This window comes from Meriones unguiculatus, chromosome 6 (assembly GCF_030254825.1).
Source record: "Meriones unguiculatus strain TT.TT164.6M chromosome 6, Bangor_MerUng_6.1, whole genome shotgun sequence".
Classification (NCBI taxonomy): domain Eukaryota; kingdom Metazoa; phylum Chordata; class Mammalia; order Rodentia; family Muridae; genus Meriones; species Meriones unguiculatus.
In genome coordinates this window covers 16888737-16902922 of record NC_083354.1, presented here as the reverse complement: position 1 = coordinate 16902922, position 14186 = coordinate 16888737, and the positions used below count along the sequence as shown (strand labels likewise).

The 14186-nt window shown below is 37.6% G+C and overlaps 1 protein-coding gene across 12 annotated transcripts in view; it reads right to left on the bottom strand.

The window, feature by feature from the left end:
* The window catches only part of Tcf12 (transcription factor 12), a 267507-nt gene that overhangs the window by 35028 nt on the left and 218293 nt on the right, over positions 1–14186 (bottom strand). For all 12 annotated transcript variants that reach the window (XM_060384798.1, XM_060384799.1, XM_021645466.2 and 9 more), the window contains 4 exons: positions 7960–8065; positions 6516–6655; positions 6018–6162; positions 5628–5692 (listed from right to left, as the gene is read on the bottom strand). In XM_060384798.1, the coding sequence (XP_060240781.1) occupies positions 5628–5692; positions 6018–6162; positions 6516–6655; positions 7960–8065 (456 nt within the window). The remainder of the gene's footprint in view (positions 1–5627; positions 5693–6017; positions 6163–6515; positions 6656–7959; positions 8066–14186) is intronic.

Genomic DNA, 14186 nt, shown 5'->3' with positions numbered 1-14186 from the left:
ATAGTGAATTCCAGGACCAAGGCGACATAGAGACTGTCTCAAACTATCCTGCCTTCTCCACCCACTCCCCAAAAAACCAACCGAACAAAACAAGTCTTTGAAAAGCTCGGCAGTGGTGGTGCATGGCTTTTTAATTCCAGCACTGGGGAGGCAGAGGAAGATTGAGTTTGAGGCCAGCATGGTCTACAGAGTTATAGGAAAGGACAGTCGGAGCTACATAGAAAAAGCCTGTGTGTGTGTGTGTGTGTGTGTGTGTGTGTGTGTGTGTGTGTAGCAGGGAGGTAGGACACAGAAAGACAGAAAGTATGTCTTTGAAAACAGTTTTTTTTTAAAATGTTCTCTTTCTAAAAAGCTAGCCAAAGAAGATATTAAGTTACCCCTTAAGTCCTTTAAAAAGTTACTTCTCTGTATTAGCTCTAAGATTGTATACTGTAAAATTTAAACTTTCAAAGTTTTACAAACATGTCTCAACATCTTTATTATTGTCAATCATTGTTTCTTATCTTCAGGAGTCACTTGTACTTTTATGAGCAACCAATGCTAACTTCATAAAGTATGTAATACAACACTAATGAGGGAAAGGAGGAGAAATAATTACACCGATAGTGCAGATAAGTGGCAAAATATTCACAAGCTGCATTTACAACATAGTTTGCCTGCTGATCATTACTCCTCCCTTGTGAGAAACAACTGTGAAAGCGCTGAAGAAACAACACCGTCTGTGGCAGCCCACAGCTCCTAGCTCTATATATTCTCAGCTATCCATTTCCTGGTTTTTACTCTCAGTTCTTGCCAGTCAAGAACTTGTTGCTGTGCTAACAAGTGATGAGGAATGATAGAAATGGCAGAGCCTGGGCTACGAATTCCCACTGGAGTGAGTTCTCGGTTTTAGATTTACCTGTGTTCTTGCTCTTCTGTTCTCCAGTTCACTTAAAGGGTTTCCCAGAGTCCTAAGCACTCTTTTCTTCTCTAGTTACTTGCAGTTTAATGCTTGGTAAGGACATTCTTTGTTTTTGTACATCCTGGTGAATGACTCTCTTGCCTTACATTGGCTGCTGACTTGAACTTTGAGTCAACACTCTGCTTCCTATCTTCCCCACCCTTTTTCTTCCTTTACTCTACTTTGGTTTGTGCTCCCCTTTTCTTTGGTCCTCTACTCATCTCTCTGTAGATACCAATATTCACAATTCTCAGTTTCTGGGATAAGTATACATTATTCTCACACCACTTTAAATCTGTGTATGCATGTGTGTGAAGCCAGAGGACAACCTCAGGTATTTTTCCTCAAGAGCTGCCCACCTTATTTCTGAGACAGGATCTCTCAGTGGCTTGGAGCTCTGGCTGAGCAAGCCTTGGGGATCCATTTGTTTGTCTTCCCAGTGTTGAGATTTTAATAAGTGGTAAATATATAAATTACATGTGAAATTTGCTATAATATTTACCAGTAAGAAAATTCTTTAAGTGGTGGAATTTATCTTAGAATTTAGGTAATGGGGATCAATTAGCAGAGATAAGAAAACGAAAGAGCTTGTTATAGATGACTTCACTCCAAATCCACAATATGGCATGACCTTTGAGAACAATTATGTGGTGAGGTTCTGTGGTTGCTGATAATTAATGTTAATGTTCTAGGCTATATATATCTCACACTTAGGTAGGCACCAGCTTTCTGGGGTATGAATAGAACGCCAATTCTTAAGCTCTCCCTTTTCAGTGAAGGAATCCCTATGAATGCCAAATGCTTGTGAGAATTCCTTTATGTCAAAGAAAACAGGTTATACTTAGAGTCATGTGTGATCATTCTCTTGACTGACATAAGAATGTTCCAATCCTATACTCAAAATATTTTGAGAATCATGGTGTAAAGAGAAGCCATACTAAAAAATGTATCTTTTCTAAAAAAAGCTTCTCCGTTTGTACAATAGAAGCCATTTTCACCAATTACCCATTATACTTTGATGTGATATCAGACAAAATTGCTACTCAACGGGGCTGGTGAGATGGCTCTGTTTGATCTCCAGGATCCACCTAGAAAGAGAATATTCATGAACGTTGTCCTCTGATCTCCACACTTGCATCATGGCATGTTTGTGCTCCCTAACCCTTTAAAAAAAAGCTGTTTACTCTCATAGAAAGAACACACGTGTGGGGAGGAACACACGCAGAACACTGAACACTGAAGAGTAACTACAACACTGAAGCCTTTTGGGGGGGCAGATCACTTTACCAGCCTGCATCTCTGGAGGCTCATTCTATCACTAAACACAACCCAATTACATTATTTCATAAAAATTGTGATTTCTTTAGAAATCCTAAACACCATGCATTTTTGGCAAAGACCATTCTAAATAAAGATTTCTTCCTTTGTAGGACTCTAGTATTGGTGTTTAAAGAAGAAAAAAGTCACTTTAAAAATGGAGGTGGTAGTGACTTAATAGTCTGGGACAGGAACAAAGTCAGAGCTCATTCTACATGCAGCCCACAGGCACTCACAGTTAAATGGCCAATGATGAATAACTCTCAGTACCTTCTGCCAGGCTTAAACGGTAATATTCCTCATTTTACTGCAACAAATGAGGCTCCTCCTCCTATCAGTCATGGTCCATTCCAATCAGGAGGGTGCCAATAAAGGGAGAGGCTAATGAAAAGAGCCTCAGACAAAAAGAAACAATGGAGAGCTCCAGGCCCAACCCTGGACCTGAGAGCCCAAGGTTTTAAACACTGAAGCTTTCGCACATTTCAGTTAATCTTTATTATGCTAATGTTATTGAGTCTCAGGAACAAAGAAACTTATTTCATGAATTACTTCTAAATGTCAACTTCCCTGGATTTTCTTTTCTTTTGTTAGAGACTACTGACCATTTAACTATTACACACACACACACACACACACACACACTCTCTCTTTCTCTCTCTCTCTCTCTCTCTCCTTCTCTTCTTCCCTCCCTGGCTCACAGAAATCAAAACATAAATTATCACAAAGAAGTCTGATATAATCAACAAAGTTAAACAGTCCTCTCGTTTGATCTCTTCTAAATTAAAGACTGAATGTTTTGATATGGTATTAGGCGCTGAAATAAACCAGATGTTTCTTCCTCCATATAACTCTCCATGGGCACAGTCTTAAAGGGTGATTGTCTGGCAAATGTTCAGGGACACACAGATTTTTCCTTTCCTTCTATCTACCCATGTCTATTATCTAAACTAGTGCACAATCCACAGGGCTTTGGGGACTTTGTGTAAATACCTTCATGTACAATTCTCTTTCTTGCTATCCTGAGATTAAGACCACAATTATCCAGGCTTAAACCTAAAATAAAGGAACCTTTGCAAATGCATTATCTGGCCTTACATGTTTAATCACGCAGCATTCTGCGTGTTCTTTAATACCTAAACTGAAGAACAAAGGTTGTACCCTCTGGTGTTTCACACATGAAAGACCTTCTAAGGCAAATGGGGAACTAGAATTAACTTCTAATGACAACAGCAGTGTTTTCTCATCAAAAGTGGGTGCTATACTAAGGGTACCACATTTTAACCATCTGTAACACTTAACATAAAACTATGATATGCATGTCAGATTCTCAGATGTAATCCTCCGGAAGTTTCTTACCATCATTTCTCCTATCAGTCTTCCAATCACCAACAACTCACTGTTTTTGTTTTTAGTACATTTTAAACACTAAACATTAATGAGAATGTGAATCTGCAAGGAAAGTTGAAGAAACAATGTTGTTGGGGAGGGAGGGAAAGGCTGAAGGGACAGGAAGTGTGCAAATGAGGGTCTGCAGTGATGGAGCAGATGGAATGCATCACCCTCAGCTATGACAGAAATGATTTATGGAATGACCTAGCTGTTCCCGCCTAGTAACAACACAGAATGACAGAAGTGAGTTTCCATGACAACCAAAGCCCACCCACTAGCTAGATTAAACATTTTTTTCCTGGCTTCCACTAAGAGTGAATTTGGATTTTTTTTTCTCCAAATGCCATCCTAGTTTGTTTAGTATTCAGTTCATAATACGGAAGGAAAATCAAGGATGTCAGGGTATCTAAGGTAAGCTTGAAAAACTACTGAGACATCACACAGTCTTGTCTGCTTAGACCATAATTTCTTTATATACATTTTTCTCAGAAAAACAAAACAGAAACGTGGAAAGAAATGACTCCCCAAATAGAGGTTTTATTTTTAAAATTTGCTTAATATTAAGAGTCAAATATTACTTGTCTGCTTATATGTAAACGAACTCTCTGCTACTGGATCTTCTAAAACGAGCAGGCAGAACATGTCATGCAAATCAAATACCCAAGTAATTTTCTTCCTACACACAGTTTTCTTCAGGGAATTAAAGAAAGAAAAAAAGTAGGGACAACTCTCTTTAATCATCTTGCATACCTCTAAGACAGTCCCTATAGCACAAGTTCCTAGACCTACAAAGCAGTAAAGAGGCTAGTTAGGTGTGGGTTCTATGTGTATGAGCTACTAGCTAATAAGTATGAGCTTACTAGCTAGTGATCCCGAGGGCAAACTACTTAATCTTTTGAGCTCAGTCACTTAACCTTTAAACCTCAGTTCTTCCACCTGTAATGTGGGGATAATAATGCCAGCTTGACAGGGTTTTCTTGAGGATTAAATGAAACAGGGCATGGAAATGCTTAGTGTAATGCCGAACAACTAGAAAGCACTCAGACCACAGCTGAACATTGCTTTGTGTTTGTACCACCATTACTTATTTGGTATGCTCCAAGATTGAAACCAGCAAACATTTATTGGGCTCCACTATGTGGTAGAAGAGTTTGACTTGGTTTAATTTCCCCCCAAAAACCTCAAATTTAACAGCTATAGAGAAAGATAGCTGGAAAGTCTCTGGAATTCTAGTAAGCATACTGCTCAAGGGGAAAAAAAAAACCAAACTTCTAAAGAGAGACTTCACAAGGCAGAAAGCAGAATTTGAATAATTAGATTTGAATCTTTATAGATAACTAATAAATACCCTCTCTTTTCTGGCTTTAGCATTACAAATCAATTTTAACATTTTAAGAGTAAGATATATTAAACTGTAATCATTGTTATCCCATTTGTTTTGATGTGCTAAGGATTAGCTGCACCATATCATAAAATCTTTGAATCAGTTTTATTCATTTTAGCACAAGTTTTTCAATGATTCTGAGACCCATCCCTTGGTTTTCGAGCAAACCAGCTGTAGCTGATTATTTTTTCCAAATGAATGAATGAATGTATTTTCTATCTTGTGAAAGCCCTTATAAAGGCATTTCCTTCATATTAGATGAGTTGGAGTTTCTTTCTTGGCACTCCTTGATTTATTTAAGTGAGCCACTGAGTATTTAAATATTTCTTCAAATTCCTCTTTGTTTTACCTGTGTCTGCTCCACTCAAATGATGACATATTTAAATGAAGCCACAAATACAGCTCTTCTACATATGAATCAGGGAGATGTTATCATGAACTAATTTAATGGTGTGTACCAATATAAACAGTAAACAGCTCTTAAAGGGATAATGATGTTAAAAGTGCTGGAACTATGACATTTACTGTCCACAAAATGTAAACCTTAGTTCACTAGTATAGAACTCATTCAGTATAATGTATAAACCCAATACTTACAGATGCCAAAGCCTTTCCAAGCGCATCACCAGTCTGTGAGCTTCCAGCAGCATTTCCTCTGGTTCCTGGATGGCTCAAATAGGTAAACAAATCAAGGAGAGCAGCAGGAATATTACTTTTTTTCTGAAGCATGTATCTATCGCTTCAAGGGTACCCTGGCTTATGGCCTCACATATCACAGTGAATCAGGAAACATTCTATGTGCTGTATTTAACCATCTATAAATATAAAGGTGAGTTCCTTATTGGTTTTTGGATTAATGGAACGTAAAGATTAATTATCTTCTTTCCTCTCTGTTTAAACTAAATACTAAAAATGTCACTGAATGATATAGATTTCAACGAAACTCTCAAATTAGGATTAGGAAGCTTTCGTAACCCAGAAGCTCACCTAGAATGCTATCTGATCCATTGATGGGAGGAGTATGTGAGGCGGCAACATACGGTGAGCTGCTGGAGCTACCACGGTGGAAGCTGGACATTGGCGGAAGACTCGTGTTTATGTCCGTTGGTGACACTGAGTGTGGAGGATAACTCTAGGAAAAGGGGAGAAGAGACATGATCTAGCTCATGTTTTCTGAAGGCTGAGGATATTGCCTAGAGGTAGGGCACTTGTGTAGCATGCATGAAGGCTTTAGTTCTTAGTTACATGCTGGCCACTCGTTTTCTCCCCCACATACAAATAATAAAAATCACGTATTTTCTGAATCCTATGAACGTACACAGACAACCTTTATAAACAGTTAAATGAGCATGACATATGACAAGTTATCATCTAGGCAGTCATAGTAAATTAAGCCAATAAATACTTCAAAGCTCAGAAGTTTTGATAGAACTGATTTTTATACCAAAAGAAACACATGAGTACAAAACATTGTTTGATACCTACCAAGCGGTCATGTGAATGAAGGCTGCCATAACTACTGGACTGAGACATGTGGGAAGTGGAGGTCCCCAGAATTCCACCAAAACCAGGCTGGCTCATCCCGTTTGATGAACTCCAAAGGTCTGAAGAACTGTGGGTCCCATCTAAGATAAGAAGAAAAATACAAAATTTTTCCCAGCCAAAATTTTTCTTTTGTTTATGTACAAAGAAATTCAAAGAGTATAATGATGTCTGTCTTCAACTGTCTAGTTGCTGCCATCTAGAGCCTTCTGGGAAAAGTAATTCAGTAAGGAACTGCCTACATCAGACAGGCTGAGGGCATGTCTGTGAAGGGTTTTCTTATCTAGATTAACCGAGTATAGAAGGTACCTTTTTGTTGTCCGTGCTGTGAACTATTTAAGGGTGAAAAAAGTGAGCTGACCAAGTGAGCACACACACGCATCCATCTCTTTGCTCTTTATATCCCACTGCCCTGACTACCTGCTGTGATGGATTGCTACCCTTCTCTAAGCTGCTTTTTGTCAAGGTACTTTATCACAGCAGCAGAAACAAACTCCATACTTGGAGATATTATTTCCCCCTTTAACCTAATATTCCATTAGGTTTTCTTCCACCCTAGACCTAAAGTTACTATTTAAAAAGAAGTATCTTTTATAGTAAGAAAAAAAAAATAGCATAAATTGTAATAAGTGGGTCATTATAACAATTCTCAAAAGACACGTATTTCATACTAAGAAAGGTAATGTACACTTGAAATCTGGGAACAAATCAGATTTAATTTTTGGTTAAATGTTCTACCAAAGGCAGAGCCTTTAATAGGCAACACACATTGTATCAGACATTCTGAAAACGTGGAACGGAGAGGTTTCTCATACAGCATACATACTTGATGCTTCAAATGTTATGTCAGCAGTGACTTCAACCACAGCACAGTCAAGGATCCATTTATGTAATAATGTACTGTGCTTCCACATACATACTTCCCACAATGCCAAACCACAGAAGAGCAAATAAAAATGGTTTGTCAGACAGCAATTAGAAAAAAAAAGTAACACCTCTTCTCTATTAACATGATTCACTCAGTTTTTGAATTTACTTTTCCTATTGGTAATACTACATGTGCTACAAAACTGTAATCCAAACCAGAAACCAATATTGTTTCTAGCTTTCATAATTTTAAATTCTAAAACGAAGCAAGGCAGCTTTACTCATTTCTCGGTCAGAAGTTAGATGATCATCAAAGGTTAGTAGGATAATTTAACTAAATTACAATTAGCATTGAATACCACTAGACTATTATATGGTTAAGTTTTAACTGACTTCAGAAAAAAAAAATACTTAGAAAAGTACTGTCTGAATTCTTGTACAAATATTCTTTCTCCTATACTTGTAATGCCAGCACACAAACAGCTCTGGCTGTCTCTAACAACTGTTTGCTAGTGCTTACCTTGCATAAAGAAAGTGCTAGCGAACATACTGGTTGGTGGTTTGGGAGATGGGTAACTAGGAGATTCACGGTTGAAATCGTCAGAATTTGGGGATGGTGCATATACCTTAAAACAAAACAAAACAAAATAAAATATTTAATTAAAATGTAAATGATAGTTATAATACTTACATAAAATGAGGTCTATGTTCCACAAAGAACCTAAAAATGCCTATCTAATCTCTATCAGTGCATATGAGACAGACTGCTACATAGATGACATCAAATTTGGTTACTAAGTACATGTTTCCTTTTAGCTGGTTACTAGAAAATATTACTTCAAATATTCATGTATTCCATTTGTGTTATGACACTAACAGTAGGTGGCTGAAAAGACCTAAGAGATTCAGACAGAGAAACATAATTTTCCTATCAGTGCATGTTTCAAAATCTGATGGGGCACTATAACTTTATCAGGTCAAACAAAGTGAGTGAGATGAAATGTTCCTGGTAAAAGGTTAGCTTCAAAGCCACAGCACCATGGCTCTGTCACTTTCTTAACTTAGAAAAGCAAAGCAAGCTCTGCTGAGAGGTCTTAGCTCTTTAATTTCAGGTGTACTTCCAAGCAGATCTTCAAGCAAAAGATTATTTGTTAGAGCAGAAATACTTTCCTTTAGTGAACATCTGCTCCAGATAAGGAAACTACAAATACTTTGAACTATCAAGTGGCCAACATTTGCAATCCATGGGAAAACTAAATGGGCATCCAAATAAACAGTGAATGAAATATAATCACAGTATTCTCAAAACTGCTGAACCTTAAAAGAAAAACAAACAAGTAACATTAGGTATGACGCTTGGCAAGGTGGCTAACGCTTGTACTCCCAGTAACTAGGAGGATGGGTGGCTTCAAGTTCAACACCAACCTTGCCAAAAGAGTGAGACTGTCTGTCATATAAGAAAGTAACCCATGAATTGTAAAAGTAGGAAAGAAGGGGAAATGAGTTATCTCAGCAGTATAAGAAGTTATTTTGTTTTAGTATATTAGAAGTTAAATTTCATTATATTTTGGTATAAAAATTTTAATTTTAACTAGAGAAATCATCATTAAGGAAACATATACAAAACATTCACATTGTCTGTATAATTATTACATATTTATAGAATTATACAGAAGAAACTTAGCAACAGTTACCTTTTAGAAGCAGCAAAAAGGAACCAGGTGCAGTGGCACACACCTGTGATCCCAGCAGTCAGCAAGGCAGAGGCAGGCGGATCTCTGTGAGTTTGAGGCCAGCTGGTCTACAAAGCTAGTCCAGGACAGCCAAAGCTAAACAGAGAAACCCTGTCTCAAAAAACAGAAACAAAAACAAAAACCAAACAAAGAAGTAGGAAAAAGAACTTCTAGTATGTAATGTGGTGCTTTTAACTAAGCACATGTGTTAAACAGTAGTAAGGGAAAGAGCTGGGGTCAAAGCACACAGCTCACTGGCAAAGCGAGCCTAGCAAACAAGGCCTTGGGGGTGGTGCTGGTTCTTATATCGAGGTTAATATGGGAGCAGTTGAAATTTTCTTTACAAAAACTACCAGTTCACAAGCTATCAAAATGTATTCTTCTACTCTACACAGCAGGGTATTAAAGCAGATGCTGAGGCTCACAGCCAAACTTAGGGCAGAGTGCAGGAAATCTTACGAAGGGGGAGACAGAAAGACCTGAAGGAGATAGGAGCCCCACAAGGAGAGCAGCAGAACCAAAATATCTGGGCCCAGGGGTCTTTTCTGAGACTGATACTCCAACCAACCATGGAGATAACCTAGAACCCCTGCAGAGATGTAGCCCATGGTATCTCAGTCTCCAAATGGGTTCCCTTGTAAGGAGAACAGGGACTGTCTCTGACATGAACTCAGTGGCTGGATCTTTGATCACCTCCCCCTGAGGGGGGAGCAGCCTTACCAGGCCACAGAGGAAGACAGTGCAGACAGTTGTGATGAGATCTGATAGACTAGGGTCAGCTGGAAGGGGAGGAGGACCTCCCCTATCAGTGGAGTTGGAGAAGGGCATAGGAAGAGATGAAGGAGAGGGTAGGATTGGGAGGAGACAAGGGAGGGGGCTGTCTGGGATACAAAGTGAATAAATTGCAATTAATAAAAAAATGTATTCTTTTTGACAGACACTAACCATACAGATTCCCAATCTTGCTGAGGCTCAAATTTCTCATGTGTAAGAGGGCTCTATCCTGTACCTAAGAGGTGAAGATGAGGTAATGTGTATAATCAGATGTTTTGCACAGTGCTTCTTAAAGTGCAGTAAGCAGCCAGTGAGAATTTGCTAATACAGCACATTTCTACCATCCCAACTATTTGGTGTTGCTACTGGTCAGTCTTTAATGACATTTGCCACAGGTTTTGTGAGATTTGATCTACCTATATGAGCACAGCCTACTGTACACAAAGAAACAAACATGCATACACCTGTGGTACCTGAAAAATTTGGGAGAAGCTATGTTCTTAGAGATCACACACAGGGTCTTGACATAGAGTGACACATACATGTATTTAACATACTTTTCTAGTTAAAGCTATTCATAAAAGATTGCATTAAGGGGCAGGAGGGGATGGCTGAGTAGTCAAAAGCAGAGGACCCAGGTTCTATCCCAAGCACCCACATGGAGGCTCATAACCACCCATAATTTCAGTTCCAGAAGAGTCAATACACTCTTCTGGTCTTCATGGGCAACAGGTATGAAAGTGATGAACACTATATGTACAGACAAAACACCCATATACATAAGATAAAAGGATAAAAAATAACTTCAGTAGTATGAAAAAGACCATGCTAGATTTAAATAAGTGTGTGTGCATCCGTGTGCTGATGTTAAACTTTCCAGGAAATAATTTTTGACTATATTATTTTTCTTATGTTTCAGTTTTCAAAGTGTGGCATGGTGGTTCACACCTGTCATCTAAAGATTTGGAAGGCTGAAACAGATGGACTCCCATAAATTTATAATCCCATAAAGGTTGGCCTAATCTACATAGCAAGTTCCAGGTTACTTTAGGCTACAGGGTGAGATCCATTTAAATAAGTAAATAAGCAAGCAAAGAACAAAATTAAAGTTTCTGTTCCTAATCTTAGCATAACTTGATGTCCTTTGCCCTTCTCTATACGAAATTCCCCAAGACACCATTAAAACAAAACAAAACAAAAACAAAAACCAACCAACAAACAAACAACAACAACAATAAAAAAAAAAAGGTAGAGCAAGCTTTTAGCCTTTGCTGGCAATACAAACAAGGATCAAATGTAGAAAACAGTACCAGAACATCCTTCTCTGCTCTTATTACACACATACTTTGTTAAAAATAAGTCTCTAAGTTATCCAATTCTATTCACGTTATAGCCCAAAATATGTGAACCTCACATCTAAGAATTACAAAAAATTTCCAGTTTTGTTGTGTCACTTCACGCAACAAAAAGACATATATTTTTCAACTTAAATTTCAAAATAATTTGCTGATTTTTATTTCTCTTTCTTTGGTACCTTTAGCTCCTTGTATGCCAGACATGACATATTTATGATTCAAAACTTCATAAGTTTGCTTTTATGACAAAAGTAAAAAGATATATGTACTTTGATTCTCCAACTGCTGCTAAATAAAGAATAATGGCTATAAATATGAAGTGGGAAAACTAAGGTAACTAAACAAACGAGAGGAAAGCATACACATGCTGATCTGCAGTTGCAGACTCTGAAGCTGAATGGGAAAACGAGGATAAGGCCTCATATTAGAGGCAACATTTGTTTTTAGACATAATCTCTGTACACAGATTTTAGAAATAAAAGCCTTACAAAATGAAGCTGAACAAAGTGGCACATAGCTTTAACCCCAACACTCAGTTTGAGGCCAGCCTGGTCTATAGAACAAGTTCTAGGACGGCCAGAGTTACACAGAGAAACCCTGTCCTGAAAAAAAGCAAAGCAAGCAAACAAACAAACAAAAACCCAAACACCCCTTCACCCCAAAAGATAGACCTTACAAATGAAGATGGTGAATAAAGCCCTCAACAGCTTTATCATTTACATACTAATACAAGTTTAAGTTCTCATCACAATAGAAACATTTAGCAGTCTGTGGATCTTAGAGGCCTTCTGGAACTGTTCTAACTTTGCTTTTGGTATCTCAGCCATGGCCTGCAAAACACAGATGCAGAGCTACGGCCTGGCAGCTGTGCCAGTCTCAGTTAAGATCAAAGCACAACTGATGTGGTCAGGGAGTTTATTAGCTCCAGATGTGGAAAAACAGTCAGCCAATTCCAAACACACACACACACACACACACACACACACACACACACACACACACATAAGTCTTCTCATCACAATCAGTACTGGCCACAAATTAAAGCCATGCTGCTTATATCCAATCACCTGTACACAAATGACAGCTTGTTTTTTTTTTTTTTTAATTCTAGTTAATGATACATTTAAATTTCAAGGAGGCTTCTGTAGCACTAAAAACAACCTTAAAATTAAGAGACAGGAGTAGTTACACTTTAAGATGATTAAAATCTACCAGGAGTCAAAGTATTTTAAAGATAGTAGAGAAAAAGACAACTAAGTATTTTAAGATGTTCTATGTAGTTTCTAGATAGTAATTTGCTTAGAATTCTAGCTTTAGTTTCAGAAAGCGAGGCGCAGCCAGCTATTGCAGAAATGCCATTTTGCCTTTAAGGAAGGTACTGAGGCACTTTTGTGGCACCTGCTGAACAGACACTTGAAGTCAGAGCACAACTAAAATCTCAGTGCAGCACACGTTAGGGGTATTTACAGTACAATTATGCTCAGAATGCTTCTGCTGTTCATGCAACCATTGGGACCAAACTGGCAAAGACGAACTCCTCCCCCACCTTGGATAATTCAGTTTAGACATATGAATGACCCTCAAATTTGTGGTAGAGACCTCTGGAGTTCTAAAGGTTGGCATTGTGCATTATGTCTCTTTTCAATGCACCCTTTTTGGAATTAATATTGGAAAGAGCCCTGCACATCAAGGCCCTTCTCTAGAACATAAGACCTTCAGGTGATAAAGAAAATTCTGTCCTAGGTGTCATGTTAATGCAGTAGCCATTATCCAGTGGCCACCTGAGATATTGATGATACAAGGAAGGAATTGCATTTCAGTTTCTTTTTTTTTTTTTTTTTTTAATTTGAACTGCTACACATGGCTAACAGTCCTTTACCTAGAAGTTTAGGCCTACACGAAATACTTTGAAAAAAGCATTTTGAAATTGTAAACACTCTAAGGCCCATGAAAAGCAGCCCAAATTCTTAAAACATTTTGAAAAAAATTCATCTATTTTGAAATAAAGAAACATGGATGGCTGGATGTGTGGCTAAGTGGTATAGCACTTGACTAACAACATGCCTAAGGCATTGGCTCGATCAATACTTCCAGGGTGCAGAGAAGGAGAATTGTATACATTTTCCTGATTCCTACACATTTTATGTGTAGACTTTTAATGGCTCTTTTGTTGGGATGGTTTGAGTAACAGTTCTCTTTCAGTTTCAATCAGTATACTCAATATCATTAAAAACTTTAATATATGCTAACACCATGAACCACTAAATCTTGTATTAGAAATTATCTTCAGTACAATTCATGAAAATTTAAAAAAAATGGCTAATTTATTTTATCACCATAGTTTTAAAATAAAACATATTATATTCAGAAATAACCACTTATGCAATGGGACTATGTAGTAAACAAATACAAATTTTACAAAATTTAGCCGAACATTTAAAACCTAAAAGAGAGAAGAAAAGTCCAGATCAATAGAAAAAGAAAAATCACAACCTCACTGAAACCCTGAATTAAAAACTATATTCAAGCCCCTGGTGTATAATGTAAAAACACGTACATTTGTGTGCCAGCATTCCCAGATTCAGGGAAAAAAATGAGGTAATTCTTAGACAAGTTTACTTTTCAATTAACTTACTGCTAATTAACTTAAATAAGTTAACACACAATAGCACTCAACGAATTCTCAATTTCTAATGAAATGTCATTAAAAAAAAAAGGTTGCTAAAGAGTAAATAAAATTTTGGTATTAAAAACTATGTTTCAACAATTGCCAGACAGACAGCTCTGTAAATAAGTTCCTACATATTCTTCTAACTATTTTGGGTCCAGTATTTATACACATATGGATCTACATGTATGCTAGGATACATACAAATTAAGAAACC